Source organism: Protopterus annectens, chromosome 6.part0, assembly GCF_019279795.1.
Source record: "Protopterus annectens isolate FY-2018-M chromosome 6.part0, PAN1.0, whole genome shotgun sequence".
Classification (NCBI taxonomy): Eukaryota; Metazoa; Chordata; order Ceratodontiformes; family Protopteridae; genus Protopterus; species Protopterus annectens.
The window spans coordinates 1,027,690,181-1,027,714,718 of NC_056737.1; the positions used below are offsets into that span (position 1 = coordinate 1,027,690,181).

General features: G+C 38.5%; 1 protein-coding gene across 1 annotated transcript in view; it reads right to left on the bottom strand.

Annotated features, from left to right (window-relative positions):
- LOC122804652 (inter-alpha-trypsin inhibitor heavy chain H3-like) overlaps positions 1-24,538 on the bottom strand; it is a 1,432,534-nt gene that overhangs the window by 633,068 nt on the left and 774,928 nt on the right. The window contains exon 11 of the mRNA XM_044074635.1: positions 4,897-5,022. Within this exon, the coding sequence (XP_043930570.1) occupies positions 4,897-5,022 (126 nt within the window). The remainder of the gene's footprint in view (positions 1-4,896; positions 5,023-24,538) is intronic.

Sequence of the window (24,538 nt, forward strand, 5' to 3'; positions counted from 1 at the left end):
CCTTCATGGCTTCACCCAACTAGTCCAGTCACCAACCAGGATAAATAAAAACTCCAGCAAGCACACTACCCTGGACTGGATACTAGTCAGTAAGAGCCCCCAGTCATATATACAGGCTGCTTATCAGATAGCCTCAGTGATCACTCCCCAACATTCCTACTCAAAAAATACCTATACCAAGCTAAACCTGTCATCTACCGTCAAATACGTAAAAAACTAAACTTTAACCCACTCACATTTATCTCATCCCTCAAAGAATATAACTGGCATCCTCTAAAGTACCTCAGTCTTGATGCCGCAGTTGAATTTTTTAATACTACCTTCCTGAGCATCCTTAATTACCATGCCCCCATAAGACTTTCCAGAATAAAAGCACAACCCTCTCCATGGCTACAGAAAACCACTAAGTCAGAAATGAAAAATAGGGATAAAACCTGGGAGCACTGGCACAAAACCAAAACCCCCTCAAGTAGACAGAAATTTCTAGAACTACACAATAGAGTCAAAAAGCTAATAAAACAGGACAAATTCCAATACTACCAGTCTGCCCTAGACTCCTCCCAACACAGCCCCAAACAATTCTGGTCCTCCATAAACTCCATCCCCCACCCAGGTAATGTCAGTACCCCTTCTACTAACATCCCTCACTCCTCAGAAAATATTGCTACCTCATTTAACACACACTTCACACAAACCATACTATCACTAGCTAAACAACACAACCCCCCTCCCCTCCAACCCACACCTTCAACTAGTAATCTCCCCACTGCCTTCTCTTTTTCTCCTGTACCTACCTCCAATATAAAAAACTCTTAACTAAACTTAAGCCCACCAAATTAGCAGCAGACAACCTCCCAAGTGAATACCTACAAATCACAGCTGATGCTCTGGCCTACCCAGTATCCATCTTGATTAACCGATCTCTGTCAGAAAGGTACGTTCCCACATTGTGGAAAGTATCACATATAATTCCCCTCCAAAAAGGTGGACCCTCCACAGAATTAACCAATTACTGCCCCATAGATATTCTCTCTCCACTCTCCAAAATACTAGAGAGATGCATGCACTCTCAGGTCTCAGACCACCTCCTTACTAACAGCCTCCTTTCCAATACTCAGCATGGTTTCCGACCAAACCATAGCACCACCACTGCCTTACTCTCCTTTACTAACACTATCCTTCAGCATAAAAACAATGGCTATCTCTCCTCTGTTACTTTCCTAGACCTATCTAAAGCATTTGACATGGTCCCACACAAACAACTTATCTCTGTCCTCAATAACCTATCCTTCTCACAATCAGTCACCAACTGGTTTCAGAGTTACCTGTCTGACCGCCAACAATCCGTTGTATGGCAGAATTACATATCTCCCCAACTACCTGTTTCCATAGGGGTTCCCCAAGGATCCATCCTTGGACCCCTACTCTTCTCTGCTTTCACCAATAATCTAGCTTCTGCCATCAAACATGGCACATTCATACAATACGTAGATGACTCAACCATCATCTGCTCAGCCCAGTCCCTACCCAAACTGGAAAAAGTCACACAGGAAGCCTTTTCCTCTGTTGAAACTTGGTTATCCGATGCCCAATTAATACTCAACCCAAACAAAACTAAACTACTCATCTTCCAACTCACCAAACATACTCAAAACAACTCTCACTTTAACATTACAGAAAAAGACAACACCACTATATAAATAGAAAATAAACTAAAATTTGACATTCACATATCCATGACCATAAAAAAGTCCACAAAAAACTAGGAGCATTATACAGAAATAAGCAACTTCTCACCAAAGCAGAAAAGATTTCAGTAACAAATTCCCACCTTATCTCCACCCTACTTTATGCCTCTCCAATATATACCAACCTAAGGCAATGCGATCTAAACAAGCTAGAGACCCGCTACAACAAAATCACCAAATTCGGCACAGGGGCATCCTACCATAGTCACCACTGCCTCTCACTTTTTGAACTGGGATGACTTGAACTCCCTCACCTCCTTCAATGGTATCAACTCTCACTCGCCCACAAACCAGTAAACCATCTACTAAATGTCCCATCCCTCAAGAATCTACTCCAACCCTATTGCACCACCAGACCACTAAGATCCAGCAACAAAAATCACTTGCAGATCACTAAAGCCAATAACTCTGCTGGTAAAGCACTATTCTCTTGCACCATAGCCAAATTATGGAACTCCCTCCCACCCACAATTACTTCCATACCATCATACACCCACTTCAAAACTTTACTAAATGCGCACCTAAAAACATGCTGGCTATGCCCTTGCAACTCCCACTCTAATATCACCCACCCCATCCAACCACTACCTTTCTTTCCACTCCACTAACTACCTTGATTATAGCAAGCTCAGATGCTCATAAGCCTAGTACTTATTACACAGCAGGAACTTTTTCTTGTAACGTTTGTTAATGTCTGTTATGTACTTCACAGATAAAGATTCTAGTTGTCTACTGATGTACTATGTTCTTCATCTGTAAATATGTTGTAATTAATTGCTATGTAAACTGTTAATTGCTATGTAATCCAATGTAACAACTGTCTGTTTATTTTAACCGTGGAGCTTTTCTCCCCAGGCCTCCGCTGAAAATGGACCTATGTCCAGTCGGACACTCCCGGTCAACAAATATAAATAAATAAATAAGTTCAAGCTTGTCATTCCATAGTCCTTCTGAGTGCCAACAATGCTCCAACATGTGTCCATCTCTACATATGAAATTAAGATTGTGATCAAGCCAGGGTTCACATCTCTTTTCATTTACTAGCTGAATACAAACTAGGGTTTGGAATCCAAAGTCAGGGAAAACCGAGTCAATATAATCACTAACTAAGGCATCTAATGAATCATAACCATTCACTGAAGGGAACTAAAGATCATTGATGAAAAGAATTCAGTACTGATATGATTGGTAGTGTGAAGAACCTTCAGTTCAGAATCAGAGGGACTGTAATGTGACAGGCCAAGGCCAAAGTGAACTAAGAAGAAGATGTACCAAAAGAGTTGTTCCACCACAAAGTCCGAGGACATTAAATACCATTATGAGAAGTAAGTCCATTATTTGGTCTAATGTGTGTGTGTGTGTGTGTGTGTGTGTGTGTGTGTGTGTGTGTGTGTGTGTGTGTGTGCATGTGCATGTGTGCGTGTGTGTGTGTGTGTGTGTGTGTGTGTGTGTGTGTTACAGAGGAAATTGGCTGAGCAAAGCAAAAACCTTTCATGATGAAACTGAACTCACTAACTAGAAATATTAACTCATCATAGACCCAAATACTAGCAGCCACCTAGCATAACTAAGTGCTGGTGAGCCATAACTGAACTGCCAAGGAAGTCATATCACATTTGAGTATAAAGCCCTAGGACAAACCAGAGGAGGGTCCTTGATACCTGCCACTGAAGATAAATTAGGACCCTGGGTACTGTTAGGAGATGTGAACTCTGACAGTTGCCCACAGGGAAGTAATGCTGAACCACTTTCCCCAATATAGGTATGCACTCAGAGATACCCAATAAAAATAAATTCATAAGGCATATTGACTACATAGCCAGTAAACTGGAACAATTTGCTGTATTTTTCCATTCCTCTTCTAAAAGACATGCAACAAGCATGGTAATTGTATTAAAACCATTTTCTGGGATGAAGTATCACACACTTTTTTTGTCCAGTCATCATGAAAAAACTTTGTAAAACACTAAACTAAAGGTCTTGATAATTTGGCAACACTTTTGCAGTGGAGACTGTGCAGACATTGCAATATATAGGAATCTGAGAAACACTTTAAGATAAAACAAATAATTGCTGAAGTTAAAAAAAGTAATGATTTCAGAGAATCATCCAATACCAGCTATTAAAAAGTTAAATATTGTAATTCTGTAAACAAAAAAGCACCATTAAATGTTAAATACTATTAATGCTGCAGCTAATAAAAATACTCTCCTGCATACTGACATCTAAAAAGTTACAAAGCATCGAGAGATGAAAGCAGATACTAAAGCAAAGTAACATAAAGATACAGAGGTAATTCCTTTGGTAGTAGGAGTAACAGAGTTAAAAGAATTTCCAAGTGTACTTACTATGTTAGCAGTACAGGTTACCCTATATCAGCTATAGAATGAGGCAAATTTGGATACATTAGGGGTGCTTAGAGGAGTAGTCTTGGCAAACACCAAGCATTTGGAAAAATTAAATCTGGGCAGTGATCAATAGTAGAAGTCAAATTTGAAAAATACCATATTATTTAATATCATGAGTCTACATAGCAAAAGATAAAACCTATCAGAAGAGAGCTCATTAACGCTAGGCACGGCAAATTCTGCTTTACAGAGGCCTGCAGCTGGGCATTATTACAAAGCATTGCATGTCACAGTGAGTTAATAGTCTGCCATATCAGGGGATCTCAGATTTTCTCCCTTTCATTAAACTACCCATATTCAAAAAAGTGGGGGAGTGGAGTTTGTAGGGAATTACATAAGACTAAACACATCTGCAGTATTTTGTAAGAAGAGAGTTGAATAGAATTGGCTTCTCTCACTGTGCAAAACTACCTGTGTTTCTGGTTTCTGTCAGTGTATTAGCATGTGTATGTATGTGTGTGTGTGCGTGTGTATGTGTGTGTGTGTGTGCACGCATGTGTATGTGTATTCATGAGTGTGTGATGGTATGTGTATTCGTTTGCCTATATGACCATGTGTGCATCTGTGTATGCATATGTGTCTCTGAGATTCATATATATGTATGTGAACAAGTATATGTTTATATGAGTTTGAGAGATTGTGTGTGTGTGGATATTTATTTTGTGACAATATACTCGCATATTCAAGTCTGTTTATGAAAACTGAAGAAATATAGCAATAGAATTCTTTGAGTTTCTTACCAACAGTGGGATCACCATCTGTGAGGAAAATTATCATGGATGCACTTTTGTCTGGAACTTCCTTCTTTTTATGGGCTTCTTTCAGTAGAGTTATGGCTTTCATCACAGCTTCATTTATGTTGGTAGCTAGATAGCAAACAAAATTAGTGTTTTAGTCATAAGGCAGTGATTTTGTTTTAACCATTTTCATGGAAATACAGAGCGGAAGACAAATCATTACATGATTTTAAAAGCTTGGTTCTAGGAATGTACAGAGTCTATACATTTTCATTAAACACCACTAAAGTCAAGCACGGAATTTCTGAAACAGACGTTGTCTTTAGCACTATACACTTAAAATGTGCTTTATTTATTCTCTTAACCTCTGCAATAGGATCAAGTGCTCTGACTGCCTCTGCTTTTGCAGGTATTCTGACAACACCTCAACCTCTCTGTGTTTTGTCTTTTATGAATAATCAGAATTTAGATTCCAGTTTCCCTTGAGCCCTCAGTGTATTCCTCTTGAAGAAATTGTCTTCTCTGGCTAGCATTTACATTTGATATTCACCGTTTCTATCTGGCCTTCATTTCCTCCCTTTGACTAATACTAAATTTGTTTCACCAACACTGCCTCATTTTGTCCATAGCTGCCTCCCTTTGACCCTTAATGATGACCTTTGACTAAGACAGATTTTCTATACCCTTACTACCTCAGCTGGTTGAATTCCTACTTCCCTTTGCCACTACTGCCTCTACATTTTGAATCCCAAGAATAGGGGCTTCTTTAAAGAGACCACAAAAATCATCACTAAACTAACTACCAAATCTGAGTTTGGAATGCTTCTGCTTCCCACTACCAATGACAGACACATGTGATAAGAAGGACATGTGTTGGCCTGGTTCCCTGGTATAAGGCATTGCGTCCTGAATAAGACCCACATGACCTGAATTAACTTGGCAGCTTGAGTGCAGGACGGACCCCGGTGTGTGCGTGTGTGTGTGGGGGGGGACTGAGAGGCTTACATCAGCTCAACCATCCAATGAGAAGCGAATAGGGAGGCACATGTTGGTCATCCCTGTGCAGCTGATCCCTGGTGGAGCTTAGGAATGCAAAAGGTATATTGTCTACAAGGGTGCAGGGCCTTTTCTGACTTGTATGTAGAGGTGTGAATGATACACTTCCCATTGCATGCTAACCACCCTAGATACTATGGGTGCATGAAGGGTGAGGGAATAATATGCCTTAAACAAAAATAAATACTCCTTGGCAGAAGTATGACACTGACTCAGTGTGCCTTGATCTCCTCACTTGCCTCAGGCATGGATAGCATTAATCCAGGGGAGGAAAGTCTACTTTGGTAGGCCCAGTGATTAAGAAAAGATACTAGGAGTAACTTACAGACAGCTGTGGGGAGCCAAATAACACTGAAAAAGGGAGCACTTAGAGAAGATTTGTGCCAGCATATGACCCAATATAAGGATATAAACTTTGTCTCTGACATAAACAAAACATCTTGGAGGTGCAGGTGTGTGTCTTAGAGATTGCCCCTTCTCTGGAACAGGCTCCCCACAAATGTGAAACAGACCGCTTCCCTAAACCCATTCAAATGCAATTGGACCAATGGATGGGAAATCACAAATTTACCCCTGGCTTTCTGCATGTCACCTGTGGCCCATATGGACAGGGAAAGTTTGTAAATACCCCAAAACATTAGCATATACCAAAGCCATTCGAGCTTGTGGGCATTTTCAACTTGGAAAATTGGGGCATGAGTGGCTAAGATTAAAAATGCTCTAGGGCCGTTAGCCTAGTCACCTCCTATGATATGAACCTAGGAGTGGCTAGGATTAAAAAGGTTCTAGGGTTGTTAGCCTAGTGACCTCCTATGATCCTATGAACTTATAAGTGGCTAGGATTAAAAAGGTTCTAGGGCCATTAGCCTAGTATCGTAATATGAAACTGTGAGTGGCTAGGATTAAAAATGTTCTAGGTCCATTATCCTAGTAACCCTCTATGATCTTATGAACCTATGAATGGCTAGGATTAAAAAGGTTCTAGGGCTGTTATCCTAGTAACTGCCTATGATCCTATGAACCTATGAGTGGCTAGCATTAAAAAGGTTCTAAGGCTGTTGGCCTAGTATCATCCTATGAACCTATGAATGGCTATGATTAAAAAGGTTCTAGGGCTGTTAGCCTAGTATTGTCCTATGAACCTATGAGTAGCTAGGATTAAAAAGGTTCTAGGGCCATTAGCCTAGTAACCCCCTATGAACCTAAGTATCCATAAGTGGTTAGGATTAAAAAGGTTCTAGGGCTGTTAGACTAGTATTGTCCTATGAACCTATGAGTGGCTAGCATTAAAAAGGTTCTAATGCTGTTGGCCTAGTATCGTCCTATAAACCTATGAATGGCTATGATTAAAAAGGTTCTAGGGCTGTTAGCCTAGTAACCCCCTATGATCCTATGAATCTATGAGTGGCTAGGATTTAAAAGGTTCTAGGGCTGTTAGCTTAGTGACCTCCTATGATCCTATGAACCTATGAACCTATGAGTGGCTAGGATTAAAAATGTTCTAGGGCCATTAGCCTTGTAACCCCCTATGATCCTATGAACCTATGAGTGGCTAGGATTAAAAAGGTTCTAGGGGCATTATCCTAGTAACCCCTATGATCCTATGAACCAATGAGTGGCTACGATTAAAAATGTTCTAGGGCTGTTAGCCTAGTAACCCCCTATGATCCTATGAACCTATGAACCTATGAATGGCTAGGATTAAGAAGGTTCTAGGCCCATTACCCTAGTAACCCCCTATGTTCCTATGAACCAATGAGTGACAAGGATTAAGAAGGTTCTAGGGCCGTTATCCTAGTAATCCCCTATGATCCTATAAACCTATGAGTGGATAGGATTAAGGAGGTTCTAGGCCCATTATCCTAATAACCCTCTATGATCCTATGAACCTATGAGTGGCTAGGATTAAAATGGTTCTAGGCCCGTTATCCTAGTAAGCCCCTATGATCCTATGAACCTATGAGTGGCTAGGATTAAAAAGGTTCTAGGGCTATTATCCTAGTAAGCCCCTACGATCCTATAAAACTACGAGTGGATAGGATTAAGAAGGTTCTAGGGCCATTATGCTAGTGACCCCTATGATGCTGTGAACCTATGAGTGGCTAGGATTAAGAAGGTTCTAGGGCCGTTATCCTAGTAACCCCTATGATCCTATGAACCTATGAGTGGATAGGATTAAGGAGGTTCTAGGGCCATTAGCCTAGTAAACCCCTATGATCCTATGAACCTTTGAGTGCCTAGGATTAAGAAGGTTCTAGGGCCATTAGCCTAGTAACCCCCTATGATCCCACACCTGCACTTTTGTAATAAGTGAGCTCACTCACTCACTGCAGCATCGGTAGCATAAGCTGTGAAATCAATACACATTGTGTCTTTTGTTCATTTGTGTGTGTGTGTGTGTGTGTGTGTGTGTGTGTGTGTGTGTGTGCATTTACAGATTGTGTGTGTACATTTACAGATTGTGTGTGTACATTTACAGACTGATGGTGAGGTTCTCTGTTTTATATGAAAGCCGTAGAATGTGACAGAACTGAAGTAAAATCTGGCCTGATTAATTCAAGTTAAAAAAAGTTTAACTGGAACCACTTTTAGCTGGGTCACATGTTCACAGGCTCACTGTGTGTGTCACAGAGCTGGAGTAAGTTTCTATAAAAATAAATGGCAACTCAATAAAAATTACATCAGAAATTAGTAATAATGCATCAGTAACATGAGATCAATACAGTATCTCGCTTTTGTTAATGGTAGATCCTGTCTAATGAAACTGTTTAATTTATTTGAGAAGGTTGCACAAGCTGTTGACAGTGGCCACACTGTTCACTTTTCCCTTGATTTGGCCAAGGCATTCGACACCAATCCCCATGGTAGCATTGGCAATAAGCTTAATGTATTACAAATGGGCCACTATGTACTAAGATGGATATCAAATTTGCTAAAAGACAGAACCCAGAAAGTGCACATGACAGGCCCAATATCAAAGAAAATAAAGCTGATAAGTGGTGTCCTTCAGTGATTACTGCTAGGACCACTTTTGTTCAGTATTCACTTCTCTGAACTACATAGTAAAAAACAAAACCTATGCTTAAGCAGGTTTGTGCATGACTGCAAACTAAGGAAATTGTCTAATACCACTCTGTCAGAGGAGCCCTCAAAAGGAAACTTACACTTATAAATGTCTGTTCTATTGAAAATGGGGTTAAATTAAATGCTAAAAAAATCAATATTTTTCTATTTGGCAGACGTCCCACTGCCAGCAAAAATCATTGTCAATATTCCATTTTAAAAAGAAAATGCAGTTAAAGACCTGAGCACATGGGCTGAACTTGGAAACTCCGTCTTCTTGATACTGTACTGCTCTTAGGTTGTTGTTTTAACAGTATTCTGCAAAATATGTGTTTGTAAACATAACTCAGGGTTGGTGAACTTATTTCCAAGTTTTACTGCAGGAACCCTTGCTTCTGTTCTGATTCTGTTTCCCTTTCATTTTTCATACCCACCTACTCAACTGTTGCATTCTTAAAACTTGGTGGCTTTTGAGTTTGCCACCTCTACTATAAACTTGATATTGGCCACACCTCCTAGTCCCATCACATCAGCTCATTCTGTTGAGTATAGTGAGATCATTTGCTTTTACTGTATTTGTGTCTCTTCTTACTTTATTTTGATTTTGCTGCTTGTTCTTAAAAGAGTTCAGTTGCGTTTATTTTGCTGTGTTTATTACTGCTTGTTAGTAGCCTGATTAAATTGCAATTGTTACTCCAAGTCTCTTAGTTTTGGTTTAAGGACTTCAGGACACTTATTTTACATTAAGAAGGTTTGTGGTCTATACTCTAGTGGGAGGAGAGGGTAGCCTCTGCCCATCTGAAGTAGGAATTGCTAAGTGAAGGCTTACTGTGCCTGTTCTTTTTGTTTTTTTCTAATTATTATTACAAATTATAAATAAATAACAAAAGGTATAATAGTGTATATATAGAAACTGCATTGTTACATAAAAGTTAATTATTGATAAAACAACACACAGATACACACACACACACACACACACACACACACACACACACACATACACACACACACACAGACACACAAAATCAATTATTTACAAAGTGTCTACTTATATAAGTAAGATAACAAATCAAGTATTTAACAAATTTATATATCATGACTGGTTTAATGCCCCCAGCAATTTCTTGAGTTTCATACATGAATTTAAAGCAGCGGTTATTCTAGTGGTTCATTCTTTAATTGATAAAAATCTCTAATTGACAGGTTTTGGTTGCAATGTTAGAAATTTTTTTCATTGTTGGAGTAGAAGTGCTTTTCCAATTTTTTATTATCACTTTCCTCGCGATTGTTAAAAGGGTCCATTGAAGAGAATAGTCAATTTTCTTAACACATGCAGGAACTGGGGTGTTAAACAAGATTAGTAATTTGTTTTTAACCCACATCTCCAACAACCAACTATCTTTTTAGACATCAATTCTATTTTATGAAGTGTAATAAAAGCTTTGTGTATAAATTTCCATGAAAATAATTTGCAACTTAATGACATTGTGGTTCGTACAGAGGATGTAAGCATCATTTTTCTCACTTTCACTTGGATAATAATTACCAATAGTTATAAAGTAGTCCCAATAATTATCTTTACAAAGATCTGACTTAATTTTAATCACTTTATAAATATTGGATAAACATCCTTTCTCTGGAAATTTTTGGTGGATCAATAAGATCAAAAGTTCTATAGATTTTGGAATCTCCGTTTTTATTGATGCTTTCATCAAAGTTAGTCCCTTTTCTATAGCATTTCTCCACTTTTGAATATTTAACCACATTTCACTATTTAAATTAAATGTACTTAATATACAATCTAGCAAATGCATTTTTTCTTTGTCCATTAACTGAAACCAAAATATTAACTGTTTTTCTTTAAAAATGTTTATTGTAGGTGTATTGAATGATATAACATTATTTTGTGTATATGCTGTAGGAAATGTTAAGAATATCCAGACTTTATATTCAGGTTTTCTATAAACAATATTCCTAAAGTTGGAGATTTTCATAGCGATGTAGGTTGAATGTATTAATATATTTTGATATCCCAATATATAATCTTTCAATAACCAAAGAAAACTATTGCTAGTAATTTTATTATAGCGGTTATAGATTAGTTGATTATTTTTATAAGGATACTTTCTTGTATGTCTTTCTACTTAGCAGAATAATTCTTATTTGTCCAAGAAATAATTGTTTTTATAATGGCTTCAGAAGAATATAATTTTATATCTGGTAAACATATCCCTCCATTGGTCCAGCTTCTTTGTTGATGTTTAAGTGCTAACCTAAGTCTGTTAGGATGCCAAAGAAATTGAAGTATTAGGGTAGTTAAAGCTCTTGTATGTTGTTTAGGAATAAACAGGGCTAAAGATTGTATTATATATAGTATTTTGGTGATATTATCATCTTTATAATTAAAAGTCTCTCTTGTATTATAAACAATAATTTGTTCCATTTATTAATAAGAGTTTTAATTTTATCTAAACTATCATTATAATTTATATTAATTATATCTTTAATGTTTTTAGTTAATAATATTCCTAAATATTTTATTTTATCATCATTAACTATAAATTGGATGGTGCAATGGTGCAGCTGCTGGATTCTCACCTCACAGCAAACTCTACTTCAATTCTTGGATGGGGTGCCTTCTGTGCAGAGTCTGCATGTCCTCCCTGCATTCATTTGGGTTTTCTTTGGGTGCTCTGGTCCCCCCCCCCATGTTACAAAGACATGCATTTGGAGCATTTTTCCCCAGGCTTCCACTAAAAATTGGCTTCTTTCTAAGTCAGACTTTCCCAGTATGCAAATTTTAAATAAATAAATAAAATAAAATATTTAGAATACTCTTTTGACATATTGGTAATATTAGAGTTTATAAATAAAATTTTTGTTTTATATTCATTAAATGTAAGACCTGATTTAGACTGGAATTTTTTGATAAACTTAAAAAGGGAATTAAGAGGATTTTTGTTATCTGTTAATGTCAATAAAATATTGTCTGCAAATAAAAATATTTTTGAGTTTAAATTGTATCCAAGTTGTACTCCTTTCATTTCTGAATTTGCTCTTATAGGTTCATAGGTGGGTACTAGGCTATCTGCCCAAAGGCATTTATAAGTCTAGCCAGAATGTGTTGGCTTTCGCCGCCCCCTTAGATTAGTTCCCTGTGCCTCTGTCCAGCAGAGCCACTGAAGTGATCCCCGAGGTAAACTTTCTGTTTCCCATCGACTCATTAAGGTTTCTTTTGAAGAGTGTTAGCAAGGAGCTCTGCTTAAGGTAGATTCCCATTGACTCATCAAGGTTTCTTTTGAAGAGTGTTAGCGAGGAGCTCTGCTTAATGTAGATTGGGATCTTGTTCCAAAGTATGGGTAGTCTCTGGGACAGGAATCTATCCCTCCAGCACGTCCTATTTATTGTTGTGGTGAGGTTTAGATCCCTAGAGCGTAGGTGGAGCATGTTCATCAATTCTGGGTTTGACATGGCCTTGTATGTCAGGCAGGGATCACCTCTGAGTAGGTGGTATGCAACCTAGTACAACTGGAGTTTCTTCAGTCGAGCTGCATAGGGCATCTGTTTGAGGCCATTGATCCTCTTGGTGAGGTACTTCTGTGGTCTTTCCAGCTGTTGCAGGTGTCTTGTAAGGTACATCAAAATGGAGCATTGTACTCTAAGATGGGTCTGATGAGGGATGAGTAGAGGGGCACAATGACCTCTTTTGATCTGGATGTGAACCATTTTGTGATTAGGTAGGCCACATAGAAGGATTTTCTAACCACTTTGGCAATGTGATTATCAAAGGTGAGATTACTATCTACTTGGGCCACCAGATCCCTTATTACATCTTCCATATTTAGTTTACTGCCACCTATGTGATAGTTTGTGGGTACTCTGTTTTTTCCAAAGGGGGTGACTATGCACTTTTTGGCATTTAGCTTGAGGCCATGATTTTGACACCAGGTATCCGTCTCAGTGAGACCCTTTTGGAGGATGTCTATGTCAGCCGGAGAGTCAATTATAGCCCCTAGTTTGCAGTCGTCTGCAAACTTGGTCAGCCATAGTCCTCCTGTGCTTGCCTGTACCTCTGAGAAGTATATGCCAAACAGGAGGGGTCCTAGGACTGAGCCCTGGGGAATACCACTTGTAACTGGTTTAGAGACAGACCTAGCCCCCACAACTGTCACCATGTGGGTTCTGTCCGTGAGCCAGTTGGCAACCCATAGGGGTTTATGTTCAGGCTGGTGAGCTTGTCTATAATACCAGAATGGGGAATGGTGTTGAAGGCCTTAGCAAGGTCTAGGTAGGCTGTGTGTACTACCTTTCCCTCGTCTATAGCCTTGGTAACTGTCTCAAAGAAGTCCACCAGGTTTAGGAGGCATGATCTGCCCTTAACAAAGCCCAAACTGGGCAGGGTCCAATGTTTGGAGGTTCCCAATGTCTCTGTTAATGAGTTCCATGATGATGCACTCCATAGCCTTGCAGACCAAGCTAGTCAGGCTTATAGGGTGATAGTTCCCGGGGTCTGTTGTGGTTCCAGGGGTCTGCTGTGGTTCCACCTTTGTGGAGCAGAATAACCATTGCTGTGTACCACTCTATGGGTATGTAGCCTGTGGAGAAGCTGAGTTTGAACAGTGTGTTTAGGTGAGGGGTCAGTTCATCTTTGAGCTCATGTAGGACGCAGCCCGGGACACCGTCCAGTCCCATTGATGCTGAGTTTTTGGCTTTGGAGAGGGCTGTTTTAACCTGAGTGTCTGTGATTTCAGGGACTCTACATTCTTCTGGTATGGTTATGGGCCTTTTTGGGGGTGAGAGGGGGGTGAAGTTTGCACTGAACCTCTTTGCCAGGATGTTGGAGATATCGGTTGGTTCAGTGTATTTTGTGCCATTCTGCACTAACTCCGAGCAGATCTGAGCATTGCCACTTAGATTCTTGACATAGCTAAAGAATGCCTTGTGGTTATCTTTGGAGTCCTTGGCAAATTTTCTTTCAAAGCTCGCCTTGGATGATTTTATGAGGGATCGTAGTTTCTTGCTGATACTGATCAGGGATGTCTTCCCTTCTTGGGATTTTACTCTTTTCTGTACTAGTTTCCTCCTTCTATTGTATAGCTTGTTTATGGCAGGAGTCCACCAGACTGGTTTCCTTTTCTTGGAGGAGTGAGTCTTGGTTTTGCTTGGGATGGCATGAACCATGCATTCTTGTAGCTGCCCATAGAATGCATTAGTAAAGGATTTTGCAGCTTGGACAGTATTATCCTTCAGCATGGGAGCTTTGAAACTTTCCACCTTGGTCTTAAGAAACGTGAAGTTTGCTTTTGAAAAGTTTTTCATGGTGGCTTTCTTGTCCAGGGGTGGGGGCGGAATATGGATATCCACAGTGATTTGTTTATGGTCTGATCTAAACAGCGAGGGGTTGACCTCTGGTGTGGAACACCAGTCACCCATGTCTCTTTTCATGTAGTCCAGGGAGGTACCTCTCAGGTCATTCACACCAACATGGACAATGACAGAGCCATATTTGTACTTGTTCTGGAATGACCTGAGTGCTTGTGTTATGTGGTGGATCCTGACACCTGGCAGGAAGCTAACAGTAACCTTCTCCTTATTCAGCCTAGTGAGTGGGACGTCAGTGTGCCTGACTATAGAGTCACCTATTACTAGTATGTTGGGTATGTTATTTTGCCTTAAGGGCTGTGATTGCATGGCACACTGGTTTTGTAAAGTATGTGTTTCATGGTTTGTGTTGGGGGGTGGAGGTTGCTTGGATGTTTGCTTTGGAGGTCTCTGTTGGTGTTGCAGATTTTTATTTAGAGCCTCTTGTATTTATGTGTGTTTTTTGCCGGTGCTGGTTTAATGTGTCTATGTAAGACTGGTGGTGTGATGCAAGTATTTCCCTTCACCACTTGACTGTCTGATCCAGTCTTGGGTTGAGAGAGCTTAGCCTCTAGTTTGGCTGTATAACTGCATCTCTCGCATGTATTAGTGTTTGGTGGTAGGAGGAGGGGTTTGTCTGTGTACATGAGACAGTTGAAACATTGCCTCAAAATGCCCAGATTCACCAGTTGGACTGGAGAGTACACCTGAAACTGCCCTTTGGACATGCCTGGATAGGTACAGTGAACTGTTTTACTGGATGGCTGGTAAGGTCGAATAGAGAGCCTTGTCCTTCTGTACAGTACAAGACGGTCTAGTGCTAGGGTTTATAAGTGCTTACTATAAGTTTTGAGCAAGTGCCGGGCTGAGAAATGAATGGCTTGAGTGCTTAAGTTGAAAGTTTGTCTAGTTCTAAGGGAAAAATTCAAGAAGATACTTTGTGAAGCCGGGAATAGTTTTACCCTAGCTAACCGGTGCTGCCCAGCGTGCAAAACCAGGCAAATATGGTATTTATAGCAGGGAAATGAAAGAGAGAGAAATTAGCCTAAAATGGCCAATAAACTACTAATGTTTGGGCTGAAACCACTCCTCCAGGGACAGATAGGCTGCTCAAAGCACCCCTCTCTCACAGGTGAACAAAGAAACGTCCTTCTATCCAAGTAAGGTATGGGCAAATACAGAGATTTGTAACACAGCCCTGAATTCAGCACTAACCTGAAAACTGGACTATACTAGCTTAGAAAGGTGGGAAAAAGTGTATATATATATATATATATATATATATATATATATATATATATTTTTTTTTTTTTTTTTTTTTTTCAGAAAACAAAGCAGATACACTCAAAAAACAGTTTAAAAGCACAGAAAAAGGATAATTATTGTTATATATCACAAATCAGAGTTGTAGTCAATGCCCCCAGTAATAAAGTAGGAAGAAACACAAATACAATAAAAGCAGATGAATAAAGTGCAATTTATATATATATATATATATATATATATATATATATATATATATATATATATATATATAAAACAATAGAAAACAAACAAACTGATTTAAACAAGTTACCCAATTAACTAGAAAAAAGCTCAAAACTGAGCCCTGTTCCAGCAGTATTCAATCAGACAAGTTCTAACTGTACACCCCTGCTTACTAGGATGCAGGGGAACCCTCTCCAAAAAAAGATGGCCTGGATCAATGCCTCAAGTTATACAAACAAAGCTAGATTCAGTATGCCTGAATCTGGTCTATGCTACAGCAACAAGGCACACCAATTTCAGAAAGAAACAGTTCAAATAAGCAGTCGCAATAAGCCTGTGACCAGAAATTCCCAGCTCAGAAGGGCAGAATCCAGCCTCTCCTCCCACAAAAGTGCAGACCACAAACCTTCTTAATGTAGAATAACTGGCCTGAAGCCCAAGTGCTTAAGCCAGAACTAATACACTTTTAGAACAGCAGACACTGGGCCTTCAATCAGCAATTCCCAGCTTAGAAGGATGTAAGCTACCTGTCCTGCCACAACAGTGCAGACCACAAACCGTCTTAATGTAAAACAGCCTGTATGAAGCCCAAGTGCTTAAACCAAAAGACTTAGAATAACAGTTACAATTTAATCAGGCTACGACCAAGCAGTAATAAATGCAGCAGAATAAATAAAATTGAGTACTTTTAAGAAAAGCAAAATAGAGTAGGAGGAAACACAACTACAGCAAAAGCAAATGAATAAAGTGCAAAAAAATTATTATTATTTTTTTTAATTGCAACAAGAGAGGAAGGAAGAACCTAAGTGAGGTGGCCTTCTCAAATATTCTCTCTGTATTAAGTAGAGTGAACACTAGACTCAGAATATGATCTCTCTGTACTCGGTTAAGTGAGAAAATGAGATGGACTCAAGAGGAATGTTCAAATACAGACTTACAGGAGGGGCGGGCAGTTCCAGAGCCACCAACACTAATACCAACACAAGAACAGGGACGGTGGGTGGAGTACTAACTGCAGAGAGACACAAAGCACACTGTTCAGAAACACACAATTAGGAAACAGAAAAAATGAAAATACAGTACTTTTAAAACTGTAAGATTGTACTTAACAAAATACTAAACTTCACTACTGCAAGTTTCCCTTAGCTTCAGCTTGTAATGCAGATGTTTGTAGCCAAGCAAGTCTCTCAGGAGTTGAGCATAAAATTATGTAGTTTGCAAAGGGTTTCATAACTAAAGTGAATGGTAGCAGTGACGGGGGACAGCCTTGTTTCATACCTTTAGTGATGGGAATTGATTGTGAGACATAAGAACCTATGTTTATATAAGTACATGATTCATCATGTATTTTTTTATAAATTGTTGAAAATCTACTGAAAAGTTACATTCTTGCAATACTAACAAAAGGTAGTCCCAATTAACTGTGTCAAATGCACTATTGATATCTAAGCTTACTAATGTCAAATAATCCTTTATATTATCAGTGTAGTCTATTATGGTTAAATTCTTTTAATATTATTATAAGCATTCCTACTTTTTATAAATCTAATTTGGTCATTATTAAATATGTATGAAATAAATTGTTGAATTATATTTGCTATAATAGATATAAATAATTAATAATCAACATTTAATAATGAAACAGGGCTGTATGATGTGCATTCAGATAGGTCCTTATCATATTTTAAAATTGGGAAAATAAGTGTAAATTTCCATGAAGGAGGGACTATTATTAAGTTTTTAGCTAGCTGAAAGGTATGAAGTAAAATATTTAGTGTATTTTTGGGCAATAACTTATAAAGTTCTAATATTATCCCATGATTAACTGCTGCTTTATTAGATTTTAATTTATTTAGTTGATTTGTAAGTTCAAGCATTGATATAGCCTTATCAATTATTTTCAAATGCTTGTCTATCAATCTATTTCTGGTGTATTTGCAAATAAATAGTTTTATAGCTTCTTCTGAATCCATTACTGAATGAATATGATTAATTTTAATAAAATGTGTTCTCAACACTTTAAGTATATGTTCTATTGCAGTGACTTTATTCTTTTTATTCTCAATGCAGAATTCTTTAATGTGATGTGATCTGATTATCATTTTAGTTCTAGAAGCAATTCTACATAAAGATGTTAGATTTATTGAGTAATTTGTTAATTTAATCTTTTCCATGTTTATTTTAATTTTATGATTTAGAATTTCTAGATATTAGTTTTGTAATTCATTTATTTTTTAATGGGAAACTATTATTAATTTTTAGTTTTATCTTATCATTTTTTTTGTAAATCTTTTAAATCTTTATGCCATCGTTTCATTTTTAGTGAATACCAATTTATATTTTTTCCAAATAAACAGGATTTGACAGCATCATATATATAAGCTTCTGATATATTCTTTGTATTATTAATTTCTAAATAAATTCTAAATAAATGTATATCTCTGTTGAAAAATTCCCTAAAATCTTTCAAATTTGTAATATATATCCTGGAATTCTTTTAATAAATGTTATTGCTAGACTTATTTATTTTTATTATTTATTTATTTACATTTGTTTACTGGGAAATTCTGACTGGACTCAGGTCCTTTTTCAGCAGATGCCTGGGGAGAAAAGCTCCACATCATGTACATGATAAATAGAGATACAAAGTTGCAGCAATAGTAAACAACATTCCAGGTTGTTGGCTTTAATACAAGATATTGATTATCAACAGTATATACAGTAAATGTTGCAAGTTAAGATAGTTTCTTGTCATTTATAATATTAGTAACAAAGTTGTCAGACAAGATGTTAAAGTATGTAAAGACAACTAGCTATTTTGACTGTGGTTAGTAGTGGCAGTAGTATAGTTGGAGTAAGAGTCTAGGTGGGGGTGGGATAAGGGTGGGGGTGTTAGTCTGGATTAGAGCAAGAACAAAGCCAGTGCAAATTTAAGTGGAATTTGAGCGCAGTCTTGAAAAGGCTGCTGGAAGGTAGAGTAGTTATAGAGGGTGGAAGATTGTTCCAAAGTTTAGATATGGTACATGAAAATATTGCTTCTCCTGCTGAGTTTTTGGGTTTGATAACAGTGACTTCATTTTTGTTGCTTGATCTTAGGGCCTTAGTGGGGTGATAGGGTTTGAGAACGGTTTGAAGGGAAGGGATGTTAAGTGGGTGGTTAATAAGTTTATGAGCGAGGGTGAGTTGATTAAAGTGAAGGAGTTGTGGGAGTTCTAGCCAGTTTAGTTCTTTAAGGGAGATACAATGATGGTTGCGGTAGGAGGTTCCAGTGGCAAATTTAGCAATTTTGTTGTAACAAGCATCCAGCTTGTGTAGGTCCAAGTATGGGGAATGCATAGAGTAGGGTGGAGATTAGCTGGGAATTGGCTATGGAGATTCTAGCTGCCTTGGTTAGGAATTGGTGGCTTTGATATAATGCACCAAGTTTCTTGTGAACTTTTTTTATTGTGAGAGATATGTGGGAGTCAAATCTAAATTTGTGTCTATTTCCACACCGAGTAATTTTGTGTGTTCTGATGGAGAAATGATGGTATTGTCTTTGGCAAGAATGATGAAGTGGGGGGGTGTTTTGGGTGGCTTTGGAAGGTTGGAACAGGAGAAGTTTTGTCTTACTTGGGTTGAGTAGGAGCTGAGCATTGGATAGCTAGCTTTCTACAGAAGGGGAATGATTCCTGTGTGATTTGTTTACTTCAAAAAGAAGTCAAATGTTATGATGTTATGATCCAGAATTGGACATGAAATTATTTTAACTTTGTCTAAATAAGTAACTAAATCATTTGAAATGAAAACTATATCAGTTCTTGATTGTGTCCCATGTTTATTTGAGAAATAAGTAAAATAAAGAGAGTCTTTAACTAAAAAATCATTAGCATATTTAATCTTAAGTATATTGACATAATTTATATATGCTTTAGCAGTGGCAGATATTTAACGTTTCCCCTTGGTATTTGTATCTTTTTCATTTAGTATACAATTAAAGTCTCTGGCTATAATAAGGCTACCCTTTGAATATTGAAGAACCTGATCTAGCTGAATTTTAGCTGTTTTGACACATAGAGCAGGAATCCAATATAAATTTACTAAGGAATATATTTTCATATTGATTAATATATTAGCTAAACAAACCATACCTTTATCATCATTATAGGTACTTAAGATATGTGGTATAGGGGAAGAGTTTTTTTCCACAGAATAGCAACTCCTCTTCTTTTTTGATTAAATTAGGAACTGGCTATTATTGCATATTGCTTATTATTAAGTCTATCTATATATTTTGTTAATAGATGTGTTTATTGGATGAATATAATCTGTGGTGAGAATAATTTTAAATATTTATAGAAACTACTCCTTTTGCAACCATTATTCAAATCATTAATATTAGTTGATAAACACTTAAAAACGTGTCATCTATTATAACCTAATTTTTATTTTATATAAGAATTTTTGTAACTTATGCTAAATTATCATATATAAACCACTAGAAAGATATATGTAATTTATGAATAGTATAGTGGATTTTGAAAATGATATTTTCTGTAGACACCAAAAGAAGAACAAGTATTTCAAAAATTACATAACATAATGAATTTCTAACTATCCTACCCCACATGGAGTATATAACTCCAGACTTAGCAATTCTATCCAAGCCATCCTATCCAATTAAAGAAGCAGAATTAATAAATCTCCACCATTCCATATTTATGTGTTTCTACTAAGATAAAATAAAGAAAAATGTTTTAGGAATGTCATAAATATATTCAATTAACTCTCATAGTAATTTCGATCTGTAAAAATTGAGCATATTATAACTAATGTTTCTTAAATAGCTCTACAGCATGTGTCCATATGAAACTATTTATATATATAATGTCATATTCCTTAAGAATTGTATTTAATGATAAAGTACAACAAAATCTAAAAAATGAATAAATATATTGGATCTAGAAAGCTTTACGATGATATTGGGCAAATAAGATTACATTTCTTTAATAGATCTTATATAAAATCTATATAAGTTAATCTGACCAAAATTACATATGAAAGATGTTTATGCTAATTCAATATGAAAGTACAATAATGATTCCAAGAAGAAACTCATGTAACAAACTAGTTAATCCATTCTATCAATATTGGGAGGGCCTATCGTGACATAAATGGGATTAATATTTTTCTCTCTGGCAACTTAACTAGATTATTCTCTTTTCCCACCTTTGCTGAACTAGATTAGTCCAGATTCAGGCTTGCTGAATTCCGGACTGTGGTATAGTTTCCTGTATTGCCAATATCCTTTCTTGGATAGGAGGAAGCTTCTCTGTTCACCAGTGAGAGTGGGGAGCTTTGAGCAGCCTATCTGTCCCTGGAGGAGTGGTCTCAGCCAAGAAACTAGTAGCTTATTGGCCATTTTGGGTCAATTCCTATCTCTTTCAGTTTCTCTGCTTTAAAACCCGCATTTGTGCAGTTTTGTGTGATTTTGTGCATAGCGCAGCATTGGGCAGCGCCGCTTAAACAGGTTTAAACTATTCCTGGCTCCACAAAGTCTACTCTTCACTTTTTCCCTTAGAACTGTTCTAACTCTCAAAGTAAGCACTATATTTTCATTCTAAAGCCCTGCACTTGCTCATATAAGTAATCTTATAAGTAAACACTAACAAACTAAAGCACTACACCCTCTTATACTCTTTATAAGTACTAGGCTCCCTATTGGTCCATTCTGATCAGTCAAAAATCAGTTCCTTATACTTCTCTGGCATGTCCAAAGGTCAGTTTCAGGTTTACTCTCCAGTCTAGCTAGTGAATCTGGGAATCTTGACGCAATGTTACAGTTGCCTTATGTACACAGACCACCCTCTCCTCCTCCCAAAAAGCTCAAATATATGTGAGAGATGCAACTATACAGCTAAACTGGAAGCTGAGCTCTCTCAACCCAGGACTGGCACAGTCAGTCAGGAAGAGAAGGAAACCACACACACCACAAATCCAGTCTCACATAGACCTATCTTATCAGCAAACCAAACACATAAACACACAAAAACATACTCGGAGGCTCTAAATAAAACTCTTCCAAAGCAGCAGAGACCTCCAAAGCAGACATCCAAGCAACCGCTACCCCACAACAATACCCACGTATCACATATTTCACAAAGTCAGTGTGCCACACAGTCACAGCCCTTAAGGCTAAACAACACACCTAATACACTTGTAATAGGTGACTCTGTTGTCAGACACACTGACGTCCCACTCACCAGACTGAACAAGGAGAAGGTCACTGTAAGCTGCCTGTCAGGTGCCAGGATCCGCCACATAACACAAGCAGTCATGTCACTCCAAAGTAAGTACAAATATGACTCCGTCATTGTCCATGCTGGTGTGAATGACCTGAGACGTACCTCCCTGGACTACATGAAAAGAGACCTAGAGGAGCTCTCTGATCATGTCGCCTAGGCTGGTATGACCCTGACCTTGAGTAGCATCTTGCCCTCACCAAGAATGATGCCACAGTATAAAGACAAAATGATAAATTTTAACAATTGACTAAAGTATTGGTGTCATTCAAAGGGGATCCAGTGTCTGTCAGCATGGGACGACATGCTCGACAAGCCACGTTGCTTCACTAGAGATGGCTTGCACTTGTCATCTCTGGGCTTTCGAATACTGGCTAAGGCTCTTGCCACCCCTATAGTGCCTTTTTTAGGCAAGACTCAAAAGACAAACCCACCTCCATAGACAACACAAGGAAAAAAAACTAAGGGTAATGCTGCTCAACGCCAGAAGTCTAAGCCTCAAGATGCACGCACTCGAGGCTCTCTTCACTATGGAGAATATCGATATCTGTGCAGTAACAGAAACCTGGTTCAAGGCTCCTGAGAGCACCCCAGCACTACCAGGTTATACCTCATACCATGCTTTTCGGCCCCAAAACTCGGACCGAATCACAAAAGGAGGGGGTGTATCCATATTCATCAAAGATACCCACACCTCCAGGTTAGTGGCACTGCACAAAGCATCGGAGACCATCCATGTGCAACTAACAGTGGGCAAAACTGCCTTTCAGTTTGTAGCCTGCTACAGACCACCCTCCCAAACTCAGGAACCCCACTTGGCATTCCTGAGAACACTGGAGAATATGAAGGTCTCTCCAAACACCATAATATTGGGTGACTTCAACTACACAAACATTGACTGGGAAAACTACTCAAGCCCCAGCACCCTAGCCCAACGGTTCCTAGAATTTATAAACTCAAATGCTATGGAACAACTGGTCACCACTCCCACTAGAGGGGACAACATATTGGACCTGGTCATCACCAACATGGGGACTCTATGTTCCACACCAGAGGTAAACCCCTCATTGGTAAGATCAGACCATAAATTAATCTCACTGGACATCCATATCCCGTCCCCACCCCCAGCCAAGGAAACCACGGTGAAAAATTTCTCAAAAGCAAACTTCACACTTCTCAAAACCGATGTGTAATCCTTCAAAGCCCCTGGGTCAGTGGAAAATACTGCCCAAACCGCAGAATCCTTTACAAATGCATTCTATGGACACCTACAGGAATGCATGGATTGTGCTATCCCAAATAAAACCAAGACTCACTCCTCCAAAGGCAGGAGACCTGTCTGGTGGACCCCGGACATAAATAAGCTATACAACAGAAGGAGGAAGCTACTACATGATAGTGTAAAATCCCAAAAAGGGAAGGCATCTCTGATTAGTATTAGCAAGAAACTACGATCCCTCATAAAATCATCTAAGGCCAGCTTCGAAAGAACAATTGCACAAGACACTAAAGATAATCACAAGGCTTTCTTTAGTTACATCAGCAATATGGATGGCAACTCCCAGATATGCTCTGAGTTAGTGCAAAATGACAAAAAATACACTGAACCCACAGGCATTGCCAACATCCTGGCAGACAGGTTCAGTGCAAACTTCTCCCCCCCTTCCCCCCCAAAAGAGCAAATATCTATCCCAACAGAATGCAGCCTCCCTGACATCACAGATGCATAGGTGAAAGCTGCCCTCTCAAAAGCAAAAAACACAGCATCAATGGGACTGGACGGTGTCCTGGGCTGCATCTTACACGAGCTCCAAGAAGAACTGAACCCTCACATAAAGTCACTGTTCAATCTCAGCCTTACTACATGATATGTACCCAAAGAATGGCGTACAGCAACAGTGGTCCCACTCCACAAAGGTGGTGCCACAACAGACCCCGGTAACTATATCCCCATAAGCCTGACTAGTCTGGTCTGCAAAGCTATGGAGCGTATCATCATGGAAGTCATAAACAATGACATTGGGAACCTCCAGACACTGGATTCTACCCAATTCAGCTTTGTTAAGGGCAGATCTTGCCTCTTAAACCTAGTTGACTTCTTTGAAACAGTTACTAAGGCCATAGATGAAGGGAAGGTAGTCCACACAGCCTATCTGGACCTCGCAAAAGCCTTTGACACAATACCCCACTCGGGCATCATAAATAAGCTCACCAGCTTAAATATCAATCCCTATGTCACAAGATGGGTTGCAAACTAGCTCAGGGATAGAACCCACATGGTCAGAATTGAAGGTGCCTTGTCAGACTCAAAACCAGTTACAAGTGGTGTCCCACAAGGCTCAGTCCTGGGACCTCTCTTGTTCGGTATATATTTCTCTGAGGTACAGGCTAAC